Here is a 20,748-nt window from a genome sequence, read left to right on the forward strand (position 1 = left end):
AGGATTAGATCTCTCTCTCTCTCTCTCTCTCTCTCTCTCTCTCTCTCTCTTTGTTCTCTTGGGGGGTACTGTTGAGGAGGCTGAGAGGTTTATGAATTAGGTATACACTAGGAAGGAACCAGATCGTTCCTTGAAAAATTAGTCCCTAGAGTTGTGAACTGGGTGTGTGTGTGTGTGTGTGTGAGTGTGTGTGTGTGTGTGTGTGTGTGTGAGGTCAGTGCTTGTGCATCAGTGGGTTTTAGTGAGTGATAGTAACGGGTCTGAGGAGGTCAGAGGGGTTGGATCTCTCGTCATTTTCCCCAGGTTCTCAAACTAGGCAAGTTCCCAGAAGGCCAAATGGAGGATTAATGGATCGTGTGGATGTAGATGATGCAGCTGTATCACTCGTTTTTTTTTTTCTTTGGAGGGGGGAGTGAGGGGGTTCGGGATTGTACAATTAGTGGTGTTTTTGAAGAAGCTCACCTGGACGGGTCAGTGAAAAAGATTGAGTCTCGTGTGGTTCTCTTTAATCTCACTTTGTACATTGTACGTCGAGGGGATTAATGCTTGTTTATATATTTTGGCTGATTTCACCGTGAAGGGATCCATCCCTAATATAAATAAACATGGATGAGGCTCCCCGGTATTGTGTGCAGTAGTCGTACTTAGATTCAAGAAGGACAAGGAATGTAGATAACTTGTGTATATGTAGCGCTCGGACTCCCCTTCCTCCCCCCAACAACCCCATCCATCAGATACGTTGGCTCAGGCATGTACACATTTGGCTTTCAAAGACCACGACGACGAAGACCACCACTATACCACCCCACCACCACCAACGCCACATCTTTACACAGATTTATGATTGCTGGAGGAACTGGAGGAGCAATAGGTATTATCCCGGTCACAGTTCTTCGGGAGGGAAACACACCTCTCTCTCTCTCTCTCTCTCTCTCTCTCTCTCTCTCTCTCTCTCTCTCTCTCTCTCTCTCTCTCTCTCTCTCTCTCTCTCTCTCTCTCTCTCTATTTCTTTTTTAACAAACGTAATGTCGACCTCCGGGCGAGGAAGGAGGCACTCTATTTTGGGAGGTACCCGAAGGGATGTGTTGACACCCCAAGTTGGGTCATTAAAGTGATACGTCAAACGACAGTCGAGATGTGACTGATACCCATGACAGAGACGTGGTGCTAATTGACCCTTATTTACATATTATTATTATTATTATTATTATTATTATTATTATATATATATATATATATATATATATATATATATATATATATATATATATAGATAGATAGATAGATAGATAGATAGATATTATATTTCTGTGAGTCTACGGAGAAATGAACACGATAAGTTCCCTAGTGCATATTCATGTAATAATCACATCCGGGGAGATACAAGAAAGAAATATGAGTCAGTTGATATATATATATATATATATATATATATATATATATATATATATATATATATATATATATATATATATATTTTACGTGAATACTGTCATGTGATAGTATAAGAGCTGTGATGTGTATTGCATCGTACAAATGGCTGACATTTGTTTGTATTATACACATGTATTATTTTACACAAGCCACTCCATTTTACTGTCTGCTCGGTGGAACATTACAGCCGTGTGATACTTCGCCAAGACAGCTGGCAACAAGCCAGTTGGCGGCTGGGGCGGCGCGCCACTCCGCTGCCGGGCGTATGACGTGTCATATGATTATTTTTTTTTTTTTTTATCTGAGTAAATACTCCTGGGAACGCCGACCCGTTTAAGACTCTTAAAGGATTAGGAAGAGTGTAAGGCTGCAAGTCACATTTACTTGAGATATATAAAGTATCGTTAGGAGATAAATTTTTTTGTCTTTTTTTTTCAATTACATGCCTTGTGGGGAACAAAAAACGTTGTTAAAATAGTTAATGTTAAAAGTGTGTCGTTGTTCTTTGTGATGGGTTTGTCTGTCGGTGAGTCAGAGGGGGAGGAGATGTGTGTGTGTGTGTGTGCGTGAATGGTACGTTCATGTCGGCTCTAAAACCGTGCAGGACAGTGTCGCTGTTGACTGCAGACTCATCGTATCGCGAGTTATCATCATGAATAGATGAAGACACTGGGCTTAAAAGTGGCCCATTCATCATGGTCAGGGTAGAAATCATCGTGACCTTGAGTGCAGAAGTTACACTTTGCGGTGAGGTTGACGTAAAACCTGTGGTCTGGCTGTGTACGACGATAGTGCTTCTCCGAGTACGATGACTTGGGGGCCCCAGGGACGGTGACGTAACCTTGTATGCGATAATCTGGAGTACGATTACTTAGCCCTGCAGTAAGATGATTTAACTCTGCAGTAAGATGATTCAACTCTGCAGTAAGATGATTTAACTCTGCAGTAAGATGATTTAACTCTGCAGTAAGATGATTTAACTCTCTTGCACGATGATTCAACTCTGCAGTAAGATGATTCAACTCTGCAGTAAGATGATTTAACTCTCTTGCACGATGATTCAACTCTGCAGTAAGATGATGTAATTCTGTTGTACGATTATTTAACTCTGCAGGAAGATGATTTAACTCTGTTGTACGATGATTTAACTCTGCAGGAAGATGATTTAACTCTGTTGTACGATGATTTAACTCTGCAGTAAGATGATTTAACTGTTGTATGATAACTTAACTCTGCAGTAAGGTGATTTAACTCTGTTGTACGATGATTAAACTCTGCGGTAAGGTGATTTAACTCTGTTGTACGATGATTTAACTCTGCAGTAAGATGATTTAACTCTGTTGTACGATGATTTAACTCTGCAGTAACGTGATTTAACTCTGCAGTAAGATTATTTAACTGTTGTACGATGATTTAACGCTGCAGTAAGATGATTTTACTGTTGTACGATGACTTAACTCTGCAGTAAGGTGATTTAACTCTGTTGTACGATGATTAAACTCTCTTGCACGATGATTCAACTCTGCAGTACGATGATTTAACTCTTCTGTGCGATGATTTAAATGTTGTACAATGATTGTACTCTGTTGTACGATGATTTAACTCTGCAGTACGATGAATTAACTCTGCAGAACGGTGATTTGACCCTGCAGTACGATGATTTAACACTGTAGTACAATTATTTAACTCTGCAGTAGTATGAGTTAACCCTGCAGTACGATGATGTAATCCTGCAGGACGTTAGATTAACTACTGTACGATTGTTTGATCCAACAGCGGTATTTTTCCGTGCAACACGATCATTTGTATTCAATAGTGCGATAATCCATCCTTGAATTACGATGATGTAACCCTGCAGCACGATAATATAACCCTGTAGTAAAATTATTTGATCCTGTAGAACGGAAATTTGTTAAAGCAGTCAGCTGATTTAAAACCTTGTGGTGCATTGACCTAATGCCCATAGCACGATAATTTAAGCATTCCTGCAATATGCTCATTTAACTCTTCACTAACCTGACTGTACTGTCCCAGTTTTGTATTAGATTTTAACATGTGTATTTCCCCTCCTTGACAAGGGAGCCCAGTCTGTCGGCACTGAACAGCCTAAACTTTCTGTGCCCCGCTAATAGAGCTGACTGTGGTACCTCCTTGTCTTGTAATGACGTGGTATTTTTCACCGATTCTAGGTGTCATCTGCAAATGCTATAACATGAAGCTGGAATTTGTGTTTGCATCTGTGTCAAGATATGAGAACAGACTTGAAGAGCGTGTAAAAGTGTTGAGGGAACAGGTCCTTTTGTCATGTAAGTCAAATATTTGAATTAGAAACAGGGTAAGTACAAGCATAGTTCCTTGAGAAGCAGATTTCTACTATGTATCCATGCCAGAAGTGAGAAGCAGAAACAGCATAGGTGCAAGGGCAATTCCCTTTGGGGAAACAGATTTTTTTTTTATCATCCTATGTTGTTAAGACACGAGTTCGTGAAGCTGTTTATGTGCAAAAGGTATATATATATATATATATATATATATATATATATATATATATATATATATATATATATATATATTCCTATGAGTCCACGGGGAAAATGAAACACGATAAGTTCCCAAGTTCACTTTCGTGTAATAATCACATCATTAGGGGAGAAACAAGAGAGGAATATAAGTCAGTTGATATACATCGAAGAGACGAATATATATATATATATATATATATATATATATATATATATATATATATATATATATATATATATATATATATTAAGAGTAAATGTGAATAAGAGCAAGGTTATTAGGTACAGTAGGGTTGAGGGTCAAGTCAATTGGGAGGTAAGTTTGAATGGAGAAAAACTGGAGGAAGTAAAGTGTTTTAGATATCTGGGAGTGGATCTGGCAGTGGATGGAACCATGGAAGCGGAAGTGAATCATAGGGTGGGGGAGGGGGCGAAAATCCTGGGAGCCTTGAAGAATGTGTGGAAGTCGAGAACATTATCTCGGAAAGCAAAAATGGGTATGTTTGAAGGAATAGTGGTTCCAACAATGTTGTATGGTTGCGAGGCGTTGGCTATGGATAGAGTTGTGCGCAGGAGGGTGGATGTGCTGGAAATGAGATGTTTGAGGACAATGTGTGGTGTGAGGTGGTTTGATCGAGTAAGTAATGTAAGGGTAAGAGAGATGTGTGGAAATAAAAAGAGCGTGGTTGAGAGAGCAGAAGAGGGTGTTTTGAAATGGTTTGGGCACATGGAGAGAATGAGTGAGGAAAGATTGACCAAGAGGATATACGTGTCGGAGGTGGAGGGAACGAGGAGAAGTGGGAGACCAAATTGGAGGTGGAAAGATGGAGTGAAAAAGATTTTGAGTGATCGGGGCCTGAACATGCAGGAGGGTGAAAGGCGGGCAAGGAATAGAGTGAATTGGATCGATGTGGTATACCGGGGTTGACGTGCTGTCAGTGGATTGAATCAGGGCATGTGAAGCGTCTGGGGTAAACCATGGAAAGTTGTGTGGGGCCTGGATGTGGAAAGGGAGCTGTGGTTTCGGGCATTATTGCATGACAGCTGGAGACTGAGTGTGAACAAATGAGGCCTTTGTTGTCTTTTCCTAGTGCTACCTTGCACACATGAGGGGGAGGGGGATGGTATTCCATGTGTGGCGAGGTGGCGATGGGAATGAATAGGGGCAGACGGTGTGAATTGTGTGCATGGGTATATATGTATGTGTCTGTGTGTGTATATATATGTGTACATTGAGATGTATAGGTATGTATATTTGCGTGTGTGGGCGTGTGTGTGTACATTGTGTATGGGGGTGGGTTGTGCCTTTTTTTTCGTCTGTTTCCTTGCGCTACCTCGTAAACGCGGGAGACAGCGACAAAGCAAAATGAAAAAAAAATAATATATATATATATATATATATATATATATATATATATATATATATATATATATATATATATATATATATATACTAGAGAGGGTTTTCTTCATATTTCGACATACAAGCATCAAGTATCCTCTATTGTACGTGAAGGAATCTGTTAGAAAGTTTACATCCATTTTCCTTCCCAGTTACCACCAACCGATTTTTACCTTCTCGGACATTATGGTCAGCCTTGTTGACTGTTTGTGTATATTATGACAGCATTTTGTGGGGTGTTCAGTTACTTGCAAAATGTTACTTTGGTGACCAGTTTGAGTATACTTGTAGATAATTATGTACACTTCCAATACTAGTATCTCTTCCAGGCTTCGAAGATGAAATCAAAAATTGAAATGAAAATCATTGAAAGCTCTGATGATAAGTTTTGTGGCTCTGATGCCACAACAGTTCACGGTATGGTAATCACACCCCCGTATGTTGGCTCTTTGAGGTTTTGTTATGTATGGATTCTTGATAACCCTCCACACACACACACACACACACACACACACACACACACACACACACACACACACCACCTAGAGGGGTACATGTGTCATCTGCTGAAGTCATCACCGGTGTTCACACACAAGGTTCAGGTGCTGTTGTGAGCCCACAGCACACCAAAACATTCATCCGAGTTACTCAAGCTGCTGGGTGTTAGTGTCTGGATTGTGCTTTGCCCTCCGGTCACAGCACACGTGTTTGACAATGATCTTTACGTCAGGAAAAGATGATGTATTATGTGTATGTAAGATCCCTCTGACAGGTAAGATGCTCAGCTATTGCGTTGATCTTGGGTGTCTGACGATACGCTGCTGTTAAATACTGTGATCTTTGGTGTGCTGAGAGATCAAAGGAGATCGGATGCAGATGTTTGGAAATTGTGATCCTTGCTGTGTCGTAAGATGAGATCACAAGACCAGATGCGAGTGAAGACATTGGCCTTTGCTGTGTCTTTAGATAAGACCACAAGACCAGATGGTGGGCGAAGACCCCGACCTTTCTTGTGTCGTTAGATAATACCACAAGACCAGATGCTGGGTGAAAACCCTAACCTTTCTTGTGTCGTTAGATAAGACCACAAGAGCTGATGCTGGGTGAAGACCCTGACCTTTCTTTTGTTGTTAGATAAGACCACAAGAGCAGATGCTGGGTGAAGACACCGACCTTTCTTTTGTTGTTAGATAAGACCCTAAGACCAGATACTGGGTGAAGACCCTGACCTTTCTTGTGTCGTTAGATAAGACTTTAAGACCAGATGCTGGGTGAAGACACTGACCTTTCTTTTGTCGTTAGATAAGACCACAAGACCAGATGCTGGGTGAAGACACTGACCTTTCTTGTGTCGTTACATAAGACCACGACCAGATGCTGGGTGAAGACCCTGACCTTTCTTTTGTCGTTAGATAAGACCTTAAGACCAGATACTGGGTGAAGACCCTGACCTTTCTTGTGTCGTTACATAAGACCACAAAACCAGATACTGGGTGAAGACCCTGACCTTTCTTGTGTCGATACATAAGACCGCAAGACCAGTTGTTGGACGAAGACCCTAACCTTTATTGCGTGCGTTAAGATTTGACCACAATGGTTGTCTGCTGCTGGTGGCCGTGGGTGGTCTTTGGCATGCCTTATAAAAGCAGACAGACGAGAGAACGCCGCCTGGTAACAGTGAAATTATGATTGATTCTTATTGCGTAAGATGGGCCGGTCGGGCTGGGCGGGTTCCCTGAAAGTAGGAGAATAAGTTGTGTGCAGTTTGAACGTACCCAGGCCCATCCATCATGCTTCTTGGTAGCGGATGGAGTTGTTAATGAACGCTACACCTGTGATTAGCCCCGCCACAACCATCACTAATGACCTGCACTGTATGTCTAACAGCCCAAGAAAATGTATCGATTCGTACCCTTCAAAACGAGTGTGAAGTATGTATCCGCTGAGTGAGTCGGCGGTGCACACTGCCCTCCACCAACTGCAGAACCAGGGGGTTAAGAGAGCCGGCGGTGCACGGTGCACTCCACCCACCTGAGACCAGAAGGCTAAGTCTGTTACGTGACCCAGCGCACCCGCGTGCGTGCGTGGTGTGTGTGTGTGTGTGTGTACGTGTCTTTGTAAGCGTGTTACCATGTAGACCTGCCCATATCGTCCTGGTACGGAGGAGGGTGTTTGGTCGATCCATACAAAGACACTGCTGATGGTTTCATCATGTCACAAAGACAAGTGTTTTGCTTAACGTAGGAGACACGTCTTCTGTTCTCGGGTTTATCCTTGCGTCTGTGTTTTGAAAATGTAATTTCGTACCAGATTTATCGTCGTGATAATGATGTGGTAAATGATAACGACGTGATAATGATGTGGTAAATGATAACGACGTGATAATGATGTGGTAAATGATAACGACGCGATAATGATGTGGTAAATGATAACGACGGGAGCGAAACTATCGTTCTTTTTTCTTCATCAACAAAGAAAACGGGGTCTTAAAAAGCATCATCGGCGACAGGAAAACAAAAAATTGTCGAGAACATTTTTTTTTTTTTTTCTTTTGCGAGTTCAGTAAAAATAATAGAATGAAAACCTCTGGTGCACGAGTGGGTAGCGAGACGGTAAAGGAACCCAGCATGAACCAGCGGTCGCTGAGGAGTGCACAGCGCGGCGAATGTGAACCAGTCCGCAAGCATCGATCTCCCAGATGCTTCACATCGCTTATTCGACACTCACGCCGCCGGACTTCTCTTCGGGGTCGTTGACAAATGTGCCTCCGCCTCCTGACCCACAAGGATAAGGACCCGTACATCTCCGTCTTCGATAGAGAAATGTGTAGGACTCCGTGAACGCAGGCGGGGAAGAGAGAGAGAGAGAGAGAGAGAGAGAGAGAGAGAGAGAGAGAGAGAGAGAGAGAGAGAGAGAGAGAGAGAGAGAGAGCCTGGACTCCTGCGTCGACCCCGAAGGTCTTGCGTTGACCTACCCCCAAAACTTCAGGAGGAGGAGGAGGACAGAGGAAAGCACTTCTTTCAGACAGAGAAAAGAAAAGATAGAGATATATCATATTGCCGACCGAGAATACCAACACCAACTGTCATTGAAATCATTTTAATAGAGTCTTTACGAGTTGGTCAACCGACTTCCGTCCATTAAAGCCATCGAAGTAATCTAGTTTCACGTGGCTTCAGGGCGGGAAGGTCTTGGTCTGTCTCGCACCTGCTGGGTCACTGCGGTGAAGCTGTGCAGGAGACTCTGGGGGGCGCAGACAGACCTCTTGTTTCAGTTACACACACACACACACACTTTGCAGAAGCCTTCGACGTGTGACCATGACGTCACGGAACACATCAGCTGGCATAATAGGAAGATTGATCCAAATGTTCTTGAGCAACAGCTTACGTTGTTGGAAGCCGTGTGATGTCCTTTGTATCCGCAGTGAAAAGCCGCTTTCACCAAGAGCTGTTGCTGATCCAGTGTTGATTATCATCCCAGCGTCCGACACTGATGCAGACTCGAACCTTGGCATTACATCATCCTTTGGGTTTACATTGATGGTGACTCAAACCATATCATTATTATGTCATCTTTAGGATATACATTGATGCTTACCCCATATTATTATGGATTTACAGTGATGCTGACTCCATATTATTATATCATCCTTTGGATTTACATTGATGCATGCTCAAGCTATAGTATTCTCCTTTGAATTTACATTGATGTAGACTAACAATGGTTTTGTATCGTATTGTATTTTGCAGATGAGTAAGTGTTAGCAAATACCGTATACACAAGGCACTCATGATTGGTCAGCAGTACATAGCCTTCCAGTCAACAAAACCTCCTCGCTCTAAGGATTGTAAACTCTTATGGGATATCGGACACAAACAGTGCTATATCACTGAGGAGGAAGGCTGAGGTCTAGATATATTGAGTTGGATGACAATCACTCTCAGCCAGCAAACGTTGCCCGCTCTCTTGAGATGGGGAAGGGGGAGGGTGGAGTCTGGGAATCGTCAAGACAAGAAAAGCCAAATCACCGTCGGCTGTCTTTAGAGCACTTTGGAAATATGAATTAATATCCATTGTTGACTTACGTTGTATGCTCAAACGACAGTTCAAGGTGAGCGACTTTGTCCATTTAGAAAATGTGTAAGACAACCACAGTGACGAGATATAAAGTGATATCTTGCCCCTAATATGTACTCAGAACTTAGTAGCTTTTGAGCGCGTCACGCTTGAGGCTGTTAAACTGAAGAAAAATGATGAAATCAGGAGTACAGCATAGTAGAAGAAAACGGGTAAAAGAAAAAAAATCGTGCCCCGTTACTTCCCAGCGCGACGGTACACCACCACAGGGTTATGACCCGATTCCCTGGGGTGAGGTCAGAGGCCAGACCACCGTAGCAAAAGGTCGTAGCGAGACATGCTCAGCAAGGGTCGTACCATCGTGGTCAAGGGCTACATTTCGTAGCGAGACATGCTCAGCAAGGGTCGTACCATCGTAGTCAAGGGCCACATTTCGTCATGCTTTGGGAGTTGTACACCACCGAGGTAAGAGGTGCAGGCGTTCGCTAGACCTACGCAAACTTAGTATCTCAGCCGACCCGATCAGCCGGATTCTGGTAGTTGCTTGCTCCAGGAGGAGGGCATTTTGGACGCCCTGATGCCAAGGTTGGGCAGTTATATCCACCTGCGAGCCAGCTGCTAAGAGTCCAAGTATGGATACCGTGTAGCAGATACGTGAAAGACGTGTCTTTTGAGATTATAAGAATATCTTATGCCGAAACAAAACGCAAGCATGTATAGTAGTTCTTCGTATGTATACTTTCATCCCGTCCATGCCCTATGGAAGTACAATTATCATTATTATTATTATTATTATTATCATTATTATTACTGTCATTATTATTATTATTATTATTATTATTATTATTATTATTATTTATTATGATTACTACTTCTACTACCAGCCCCTGTGTCCTTTTTCACCAGTCCTGAGCCCCAGCTCCTTTCTCTGAGTCTCATTCGTCTCTCTTTATCGAGTAAAACATCGGGTGTGACCAAACTGACCTCCCGGGGCCGGATTACATCTCCTGAGGGGCCGGGTCTGGCCTCGCGACCTCGTCTTTTGCTCGGGCCTCTTGATAGAGACCACTGGAGCAGCCGTCTTGCCCCCCAACACTAGGCCAGGTGGAGACACTGGTCTCCCAGATGGACGTGAAGTAAGACACGGCGTTTGTTCTTGTATCACGTTGGTGCCGCTGTCCATCACGTGTTCTCGTGAACGAGTCGAACACATTCTGGTATCGGAGCGTTTGTCTCCGGGTAATGTTGTGCTACTTGCTTGGGCGAGTCCAGCCCCAGGGATGCTTGCTGCTTCTTGGAGGCTGGTGTAGGGCTGCTGCCTCAGTGTCAGCCAGTTGTGGATTTATTAGCCTCTGTATCTGCCAATAGTGGATTTATTAGCCTCATTACCTACCAGTAGTGGATTTATTAGCCTCATTATGTACCAGTAGTAGATTTATTAGCCTCATTATCTACCAGTAGTGGATGTATTAGCCACATTACCTACCAATAGTGGATTTATTAGCCTCATTATCTACCAGTAGTGGATTTATTAGCCTCATTATCTACCAGTAGTGGATGTATTAGCCACATTACCTACCATTAGTGGATTTATTAGCCACATTACCTACCATTAGTGGATTTATTAGCCTCATATCTACCAGTAGTGGATCTATTAGCCTAATTATCTCCATTAATCGATTTATTAATCTCATTACCTGCGCCAGTATCTGCCAGTTGTGAATTTATTGTTTTAGCCACAATGGCTGGGTTAGTTAAGAGTATTTCAATGTATGTATGTATGTATGTATGTATGTATGTATGTATGTATGTATGGTGTGAAACATGCGATGTACATCAGGCTATGAGAATTGTATACAAGAAATCTTCAGTTGTTACTGCTGAGTATTGTGTCAGCTACTTTGCCTGTCTCTTATGTGCGAGATTATTACTCTTTTGACTAATGGGCAGATCAGACACACAACCTCTAGTTTGTAGTTCGTTGTCACTAAATTTTTCGCTTTGTATGTTTGTATGTATGTACACACACACGCACACCTGATAGCCTCTCTTACCATTGTCTGCCGTGTGACATGCATCGAAACCAAAGCCCATCATCCTCAACCAATGCCCCTATTAAATTGATTTATATGCCCCGGCTCAGCCTACTGACAACACGTCGCCTCCCATATACCACATCGATCCAGTTCATTCTATCCAGCTCATGCCTATCGTTCTCTTGGATGTTCAAGCCCCAATACTCTGTTTCATTTAGAACCATAAAATCCAGGTTTGTGTTGTCAAACATTGCCCTTATCTATCATCCACGCTGGTAATCCTCCCATCCTGTAGTGTTACTTAAAAGGCTCATTCGCTTGTTTGTGACGCTTCTTTGCTGAAGTAGGTAACTGCGGGCAGGTAATATATATATATATATATATATATATATATATATATATATATATATATATATATATATATATATATAATTTCCCCATGCCCCTTTTTTCTTTATCTTTTTTTTTTTTTTTTGAACGGGTTTTGGTGTTTGGTCATGATCCTGTTTCCAGGGGATCCTACAGCCTCAAGACCGCGGTACACACAGTATCAGGGGCAGGATGGACTCCTCTGAAGCGAGACGTTGTATGACGGGATTGTATACCATGTCGTCAGCTGACGATCATACAGGCGGAGTCTTTGTGCTTCCCTACCATCTCATATCAGTAACAGTAGTACAAATGTGTGTAATGTTAGTAATCAACGGCTTATGCACTTGAAATGTAGCCAAAACCCGAAAAATGTAGTGAGGACACGTAATAAAAGTGTAACAAGGGGAACTGTGTGTGACGATGGACAGTGTTTGGAGTGGGTTACGGTAGATGGTACGGCGAAGACGGGTGAGTGTAGACGGTAGGTGGATGTTAGCATTGTTGGTGTGTGTGTTAGATAGTGGTTGAATGCTGCCATAGGTAGGAATGACGTGTGTACGAGTAGGGAGAAAGTGCGTGAAGGTATGTTTGTTTCTGTTTCGGTGCACGCCTGTGCACACAGTGTTGAACCTGTGTTTGTGTGCGGGCGTGTGTGCTTGGCAGGGTGACGTGGGTGTGGGGTGTGGAGGGGGGTGGATTACTGGTGGTGGTGGCCAGACAGAGAGGTGGGTGAGGCGACCAGACAGACGTGGCTTGGGGCTGTGCTGGTGCTGGGTTGGGCACGTGGTAGTAGTGACTGTAGTGTGGCAGTGACCCCTGTTGTGGCCTCCCGATCCTCATGCTCCTCCTGTTTCTCGGGGGCTGGGGTAGGTCCATTCTCAGGGCTGCTGATTCCCAGAGGCTGGGGTGAGTCCTGTCTCATGGCTGTTGCTGCTTCTTGGAGGTTGATGTCAGTCCTTTCTTTGGGCTGCTGCAGCTGCCTCGAGACTGGTGTAGATCCTGTCTGAGGGCTGCTGGTGTTGCTGCATTCTGGAGGCTGGGATGAGCCCTGTCTTAGAGCTGCTGCTGTTGCTGCTTCCCAGAATCTGGGATGGGCCCTGTCTTGGGGCTACTGCTTCCCAGTGTCTGGGGTGGGCCCTGTCTTTGGGCTGCTTCCTAGAGTCTGGGGTGGGTCCTGTCTTAGGACTGCTGCTGCTGCTGCTTCTCAGAGTCTGGGGTGGGCCCTGTCTTTGGGCTGCTTCCTAGAGTCTGGGGTGGGTCCTGTCTTACGGCTGCTGTTGCTGTTGATTCTCAGAGTCTGGGGTGGGTCCTGTCTTTAGGCTGCTACTGCTGTTTCCCAGAGTCTTGGGTGGGCCCTGTCTTAGGGCTACTGCTGCTGCTTCCCAGAGTCGTGGTTGGGTCCTGTCTTAGGGCTGCTGCTCGCTTCTTGGAGTCTGGGGTGGGTCCTGTCTGGGGGCTGCTGCTGCTTCCCAGAGTCTGGGGTGGACCTTGTCTTAGGGCTGCTGCTGCTTCCCAATCTAGGGTTGATCCTGTCTGAGGGCTGCTGCTATTGCTGCTTCCCAGAGGCTGGCATAGGTTCTGTCTCATGGCTGCTGCTTTTGCCTTCTTGAGATGTGTATATAGACCCAGGGGTCAATGTTGTACCTGGCCTATCACCAAAACTCCAAGTTAGGATATTCGTAAAAGAGTGATATTGGCTGTTGGTAGATATTGGAATCCCATTTAACAAGTTCACTGTGGATGTTCCATGTATATAACAGACATGCCTAGCAGCACATATTGCCCTAGAACTTTGTCTTATGGCTCTCCATACTTGAAAGTCAAGCTTTAAAATGTCTTTATATTCATTTGGTAATGGTAACGATAATGTATTGTGGTACTGTATTGTAATACTTTTTTCAATGTGTCACACTGTTGGTAACCTCAGGTTTGAACACTGCATCAGTGAATAGGTCAAGGATATGGATAAGGAAATGTTTGGTAAGATGTTCACAACATAGACCAAAAGTGAGTTTTGCCGTTCAGTTTTAGTGTTTGCACATAAAGAAGCACAAAGATCTAATTTAGACGGTCCAGAGAAGAGCAACAGAGATGGTACCCTAGTTAAGAGAGCTGAAACACGATGAGATGCTGAGGGCTACAAATCATTCAACCATGGATGAAAGAAGAGTGTGAGACAACCTTGTTGCAGCCTTCAGGTTTCGAAATCAGAAGGATTGTGTGGACAGTAAACAGTTCTTCAAGAGATGCATTACCAGTGTTACAAAGGATGTAGAAAAAACTGTTCTAGTATAATGGTTGTTTGTTACAAAAGAATGCAAAAAATTACTCTTCTAGAGTAAGAGTGTTGGATGTTTGATATAATTTTGGTTCTTCAGATTTTTGCAATTCAGATTTTGAAAGATAAGGTATTTAAGGCATTTAAAGTATTGAAATATTAACTGACCTTACAAACTTTTTTCTTCTTTTAATTCTTCTGGCCTTTTAGACAAATAGTTTATATACCCATTGACTCTTGACTTAGATTTGCTTGAAATTAAAGTAAATACCACTAACTGAAATTTTGCTGAAAAAAGAGTGCACTGCTTGAAATTTTGCTGGAAAAAAGAGTGCACTGCTTTTGCTAAATGGACTTCACCCGAGACATTAAAGAGAATAAACTTCTTTGGTCACATTCCATTAACATAAAAGAAATTAAATATCCTCTAATAGTATATCATGTTGAAATGCATAGCAACCAGTTTAACACTCATCTACAAACATTTTAAAAATATTGATACTTACACAATCCACTAAACTTGAAATTAATGATATTGATTGACCTTGCAGGTATGATCCCCACATCTCCAAGTCCACCCTTGGATGTTCAGCCAGTGACGTATTGTGAGCCTGCCTTCTGGTGTTCAATATCTTACTACGAGCTTAACACTCGTGTTGGTGAGACTTTCCATGCATCACAGCCATCTCTCACAGTTGATGGATTCACAGGTTAGTCTTTCTGTTAAATGTAAATGATTAAAATTAAACCTTTAGCACAGTATTTGTTTTGTATGTAGAAGTTCTGATGGGCATTGACCAAGGGCAGAAGAAAATGAAACATTGAGCCAATTTTTTCACTTGCACAGTTTTATGAATGACAGAAGTGTTTTGATATTTTAAAAAACTTAATAATAATTAGTGCTGTGATGGTAGAATTATGTTTGGTGAATAGAAGATTTTTGTTTATTTGATTGTACTGTTGTAGGGAACATATTACATACCTGATTACATATTTGACAAATCGATCTGCTGGTTATAAGGAAAGTGTATACTATGCTTATAGCTTATATGTTAAAAAAACACAAATGGAGGAATTAGTAGATATGAGAAGTGAGAAAACATGGCTCTATGGACAAGAATTTCATGCAGTAAATGGTAAAAGCAAAAAATACATAATGATGCTCTTTGCTTATGCTGCAGTAGGAAGTTGACATCAGCTTTTACTTTCTAAAACTATATTAGCAATAGACCTCCTCTTGCAGTACTAGGTTTTCTGCAAGGACTAGTTCTATCCTTGATGTTTATGGTTATGATCATTTAATTTTTTGAGATCAGAATCTGCTGAAGAATGATCATTTCCTTCATATATTCTCCTTTAGAAGATTTGGAGATGTTAAACTTCATAATGCTATGAGATTACAAATATGATATCATAAAAGAGAAAAGTACTTTGAAATGAGGAAAAGTTCTTTGAAATATGCAGTCACAGTTTGAAATATATTGTTATATTGTGCAAGTATATTAAAAGTGTTTGGATAGGTAAGGTGCCACTGGAGAAGGAATTTGGTGTGATTCAAATCCAAGTTTTGTTTTGAGATGGAGGAATTTACTTGATGAATACCCAGATGAATTGATTCAATTCAAAGGAGTTTTATTGCAAGAGGGAGGAATTCATTTGATGAATACCCAGAAAAAAGAGAGAAATGTTTAAAAGCAAATAATGTGGACTTGGAGAGGAAGCAAGTTGCAAACTATTTATGATTTAGTGAGTCTGTACAAGTACACCACTGAATTTCTGGCAACTTATGGTTCAGCACCTCCTTTAGTCTTGACAAAATTACCTGAGGGAACTTGAAATTTCCACAGCCACCAGACAAGTTTACTAGGCAGCCACACGTGGCGTTTTTTGTAGGGCATGCTTATTTACATTCTTTACACTGCACATGTTGGTGGTAATACTGCAATTCTGTGAGATTCTTAGCTTATTTTGCTTAAATTTAATCCTAGCTATGGCTTCTAAGACATATGAGTGTGTCAGTTGTGGTGTCAAATGTAAACACCAGTCCATATCGATCCAAGATAAAATAGAATTGTTGAAAGAAATAGACCGTGGTGTTTCAGTGCATAAGCTGTGTGACATCAACAATATTAATTCATCAAATGTTTATGATAAAAAGAAGCAAAGGGAGAAAATATTGAAATTCTTTGCAGACAGCGATTGTTTCACTAATGGTACTATTGTACAAGTACCTGTGTTTCGTTTATTTATTTAATTTACATTTAATATTTGTTTAATTTAAGTTTCTAGCAGTTCATGGTATACTTTAGACACATGGGAGATATATAATTAGTGGGTTAGAGGTGTGTTGATGAACTATTATTACATGACCAAAATGCTTAATCTGGCAAGGCTTTGGAACCAAGAGTGCCAGAAAATTGGTGGTGTATGTGTATATGAGGGGACATTTAAGCAGATTGTTGTTGCACTACCTTCTCTGTACTTGTTCCTAATAGAATGTAGATCATCCCATTAAAGGTAAAAGCAAGCTGGCTATGTGGAACTTTTACGTATCTACTGGATGGGAAGTAGTCAGAAGACAGATAATTGCACATACTTGATCAAAAAACCATAAATTCACGGATAGTGCTGCTAGCTGATATGACTTCCCTTCTGGCTTGAAGCACTTCAGTATATTTACAAACTTAAACCATGGCTCCAAGCAAATGATTAGGAATTATGAAAGGGTTTTAAATATATTTGCAGCATAGAAATTACTCATAGATTTGCTCATATTACAAGAAATTGCAAAATGAACTTAAAAAATCAAATGAGGTAATTTAAACTGTAAATGTGTTGTCTTTACATATGTCAGATGGTGAATGATTTAGCTAAACAACTGACTTTAAAACAATTTGCAAGAGGCTTATAGTATAACATTTTTGCTAAACAAATCCTTGTTGACTTATTGGACAGATTAAACTCAAGTCAACAATATAATTTGTCAGCTTTTAGATTTTGGTCAAAGCTTTCTGTATGGTAGTACAATGCTGTGTACGTATTAGGCAACATCAGGATTATGAGGGGCCCCTGCACCACATTTAATTGACCCTGCTGTTGGTACTTTTTATAAGATATCTAGACCTTGTTGCAGTAGCATTAATTGTGAAAGCATCTTCAAGTTAGTGACTTCACTGTTGGAAACGAATCATTCTATTTCTTAATAATAATTTTGCCATTCTTGGTATACTGTGTTGATAACAAAACACATCTCCAAATTTCTAATATCCTCCACTATCACTAACAGCCTCGAAATGACCCAGTGATCTATTGCTGATCTCATCCCCTTGTATGTTAATATAGCTTTTATCATTTCTCATACTATATTTGTCCACCTTTTCATCCAACTTTTTTCATTGCACTGTTATGTATTATCTTATATATAATTTCAACCATTCAGTCATCTCCCATACATTTTACATTACTATGCCATTGTGAAAGAATCATCCATGTGCCTTTATGGGGATTTTTTCTTACTATATGTCTTTCCCATATATTCATTCTTTGCTTTGTCCTCATATTTCCATATTGAATTATTTTTCTTCATTTTAGAGAAATATTTGGAGAAAGTGAGGGATTTGTACAGTAGGGAAGGTGCAACAAATAAATTTTGTGAGAGGAAAGTTACTATATGCAGTAAAAAGTTTTTATTGGGAGAGTAAGATGCATGTGTGAGTAGAAAGGGAGGAGGGTGAGTGGTTCTAGTTGAAGTTAGGTCTGTGTCAGGGTGTGTGATATCACCATAGCTGTTTAATCTGTGCATGGATAAGGTGGTGGAGGTGAGTGCAAGGGTTTGGAGAGGGGCAGATCTACTAGAAGAGTTAGGAGTAGTTTCCCAGTTAATTTCTGGAAGATCAAAATCCCCAAGAATTATTGAGTCATTATTGTTTATTGTTCATTGTAAACACTCGTACATGATGGTGTTACTATCTGATGGCTGACTAGGGCATCTATAAAGGACATTTATGTAAAGTTTGGGAGATTCTGTGCTAATCTGAACACACAAGTGTTCAATAGCAGCAGATGTAGTCTGAATTTAGATCTGAATTGGGTAAGATTTTACATACAGTGCATTTCCTCCTCCTCGGCCTTGTGTGCCCCTTGCAAAAAATCTGTAGTCTGGTAGACTGTCCTCACTAATCAGACAGATGTTTTTTGTATTAAGAAATGTTTCTGTCAGACCAATGATATCAGAAATTAAATGGACATTACACGAATATAAGATCCATCGTAAACAAAATAGCATACCCATCAGGGGCCCACATCTGTTCATCATATGACAAAACTGGTAAACATCAAGATTTTAATGGGAAGACCCCTTGAACTTTTGTGAAAGAATACAGCAGCTTTATTCAAGTTGTACCAGAACCAGGCTGTAGAACATGTAAAAGTTTACAACAGTAGCATGAGACATTTTGACTGACCAGCTTGTCATTAAGGAAGCTCAGTCACAGACTGAGCTGTAGGGTAGAAGACATCTAACCAAAACCAGCATAACATGTATGCAAGGGACAGTAAGAAACATGCTAACAACACAATCTAGCTGCTAAGTGACAGCAGAATTTTAACTTGCTCCTGATATCAAACTCTTTTTGTTAAAGCATTATAGCTGTATGCTACAGCTGAACCACAAGGTCTTTTTAGTTAATTCAAGTCCTTCATAAGTCAAATGCTTTAGTGTCCCATTATATTATTACTCCAGTGTACAATCAGCTTCACTGTTTTTTCCAGATGAACATCTAAACTATAATAACTTAATTCACTGTTGGTCTTGTATAGGAGTTGCTTTTCATGACACATTATCACCTTACTGTTCAGAGTTTATCTTCCCTTTCACTTTCTCTTCCCTCTGTGGAACATTCTACTTAGATTTTAACTCATATATTTTAAGAAACTTTTGTTTACTATTATTGAATTCAGGATTATACTGAAATATATTTACCAAGATAAAATTATTAGCACAATGAGACTAATATTGAACTATATCCTGTAGATCCCAGCAACAGTGAACGCTTTTGTCTGGGTCTCCTGTCTAATGTGAATCGAAATCCAGTGGTAGAGCAGACGAGACGTCACATTGGCCGGGGTGTCCGGCTTTATTACATCGGTGGAGAGGTCTTTGCTGAATGCCTCTCTGACTCCTCTATCTTTGTGCAAAGTCCAAACTGTAATCAACGTTATGGGTGGCATCCAGCAACTGTAGTGAAGATACCACCAGGTAATTATATAAGCCAATAATGTAATCTTGATGATAGCTTTTATCAAATATTATTTGTTGTTTCCTTTAATTGACAGTAAAAGATGTAGGTTTTCCTAAAGCAGTAGTCACTATTTGTCTCAATACCTAAGCATCCATTGGATTTTTTTTTTTTTTTTTTTTTTTTTTTTTTTTTTTTATACTTTGTCGCTGTCTCCCGCGTTTGCGAGGTAGCGCAAGGAAACAGACGAAAGAAATGCCCCCCCCCCATACACATGTACATACGTCCACACACGCAAATATACATACCTACACAGCTTTCCATGGTTTACCCCAGACGCTTCACATGCCCTGATTCAATCCACTGACAGCACGTCAACCCCTGTATACCACATCGCTCCAATTCACTCTATTCCTTGCCCTCCTTTCACCCTCCTGCATGTTCAGGCCCCGATCACACAAAATCTTTTTCACTCCATCTTTCCACCTCCAATTTGGTCTCCCTCTTCTCCTCGTTCCCTCCACCTCCGACACATATATCCTCTTGGTCAATCTTTCCTCACTCATTCTCTCCATGTGCCCAAACCATTTCAAAACACCCTCTTCTGCTCTCTCAACCACGCTCTTTTTATTTCCACACATCTCTCTTACCCTTACGTTATTTACTCGATCAAACCACCTCACACCACACATTGTCCTCAAACATCTCATTTCCAGCACATCCATCCTCCTGCGCACATCTCTATCCATAGCCCACGCCTCGCAACCATACAACATTGTTGGAACCACTATTCCTTCAAACATACCCATTTTTGCTTTCCGAGATAATGTTCTCGACTTCCACACATTTTTCAAGGCTCCCAAAATTTTCGCCCCCTCCCCCACCCTATGATCCACTTCCGCTTCCATGGTTCCATCCGCTGACAGATCCACTCCCAGATATCTAAAACACTTCACTTCCTCCAGTTTTTCTCCATTCAAACTCACCTCCCAATTGACTTGACCCTCACCCCTACTGTACCTAATAACCTTGCTCTTATTCACATTTACTCTTAACTTTCTTCTTCCACACACTTTACCAAACTCAGTCACCAGCTTCTGCAGTTTCTCACATGAATCAGCCACCAGCGCTGTATCATCAGCGAACAACAACTGACTCACTTCCCAAGCTCTCTCATCCCCAACAGACTTCATACTTGCCCCTCTTTCCAGGACTCTTGCATTTACCTCCCTAACAACCCCATCCATAAACAAATTAAACAACCATGGAGACGTCACACACCCCTGCCGCAAACCTACATTCACTGAGAACCAATCACTTTCCTCTCTTCCTACACGTACACATGCCTTACATCCTCGATAAAAACTTTTCACTGCTTCTAACAGCT

The 20,748-nt window shown here is 41.3% G+C and overlaps 1 protein-coding gene across 7 annotated transcripts in view; it reads left to right on the top strand.

Moving 5' to 3' along the window:
• Positions 1–20,748, top strand: part of LOC139757156 (mothers against decapentaplegic homolog 3-like) — a 231,799-nt gene that overhangs the window by 164,196 nt on the left and 46,855 nt on the right. For 5 of the 7 annotated variants that reach the window (XM_071677259.1, XM_071677260.1, XM_071677262.1 and 2 more), the window contains 2 exons: positions 14,676–14,834; positions 19,157–19,381. In XM_071677259.1, coding sequence (XP_071533360.1) covers positions 14,676–14,834; positions 19,157–19,381 — 384 coding nt within the window. Of the gene's footprint in view, positions 1–12,108; positions 12,328–14,675; positions 14,835–19,156; positions 19,382–20,748 lie in introns of those variants that run through there. The other 2 variants (XM_071677257.1, XM_071677263.1) reach the window with 2 other exon arrangements.

Source organism: Panulirus ornatus, chromosome 25 (assembly GCF_036320965.1).
Source record: "Panulirus ornatus isolate Po-2019 chromosome 25, ASM3632096v1, whole genome shotgun sequence".
NCBI classification, from domain to species: domain Eukaryota; kingdom Metazoa; phylum Arthropoda; class Malacostraca; order Decapoda; family Palinuridae; genus Panulirus; species Panulirus ornatus.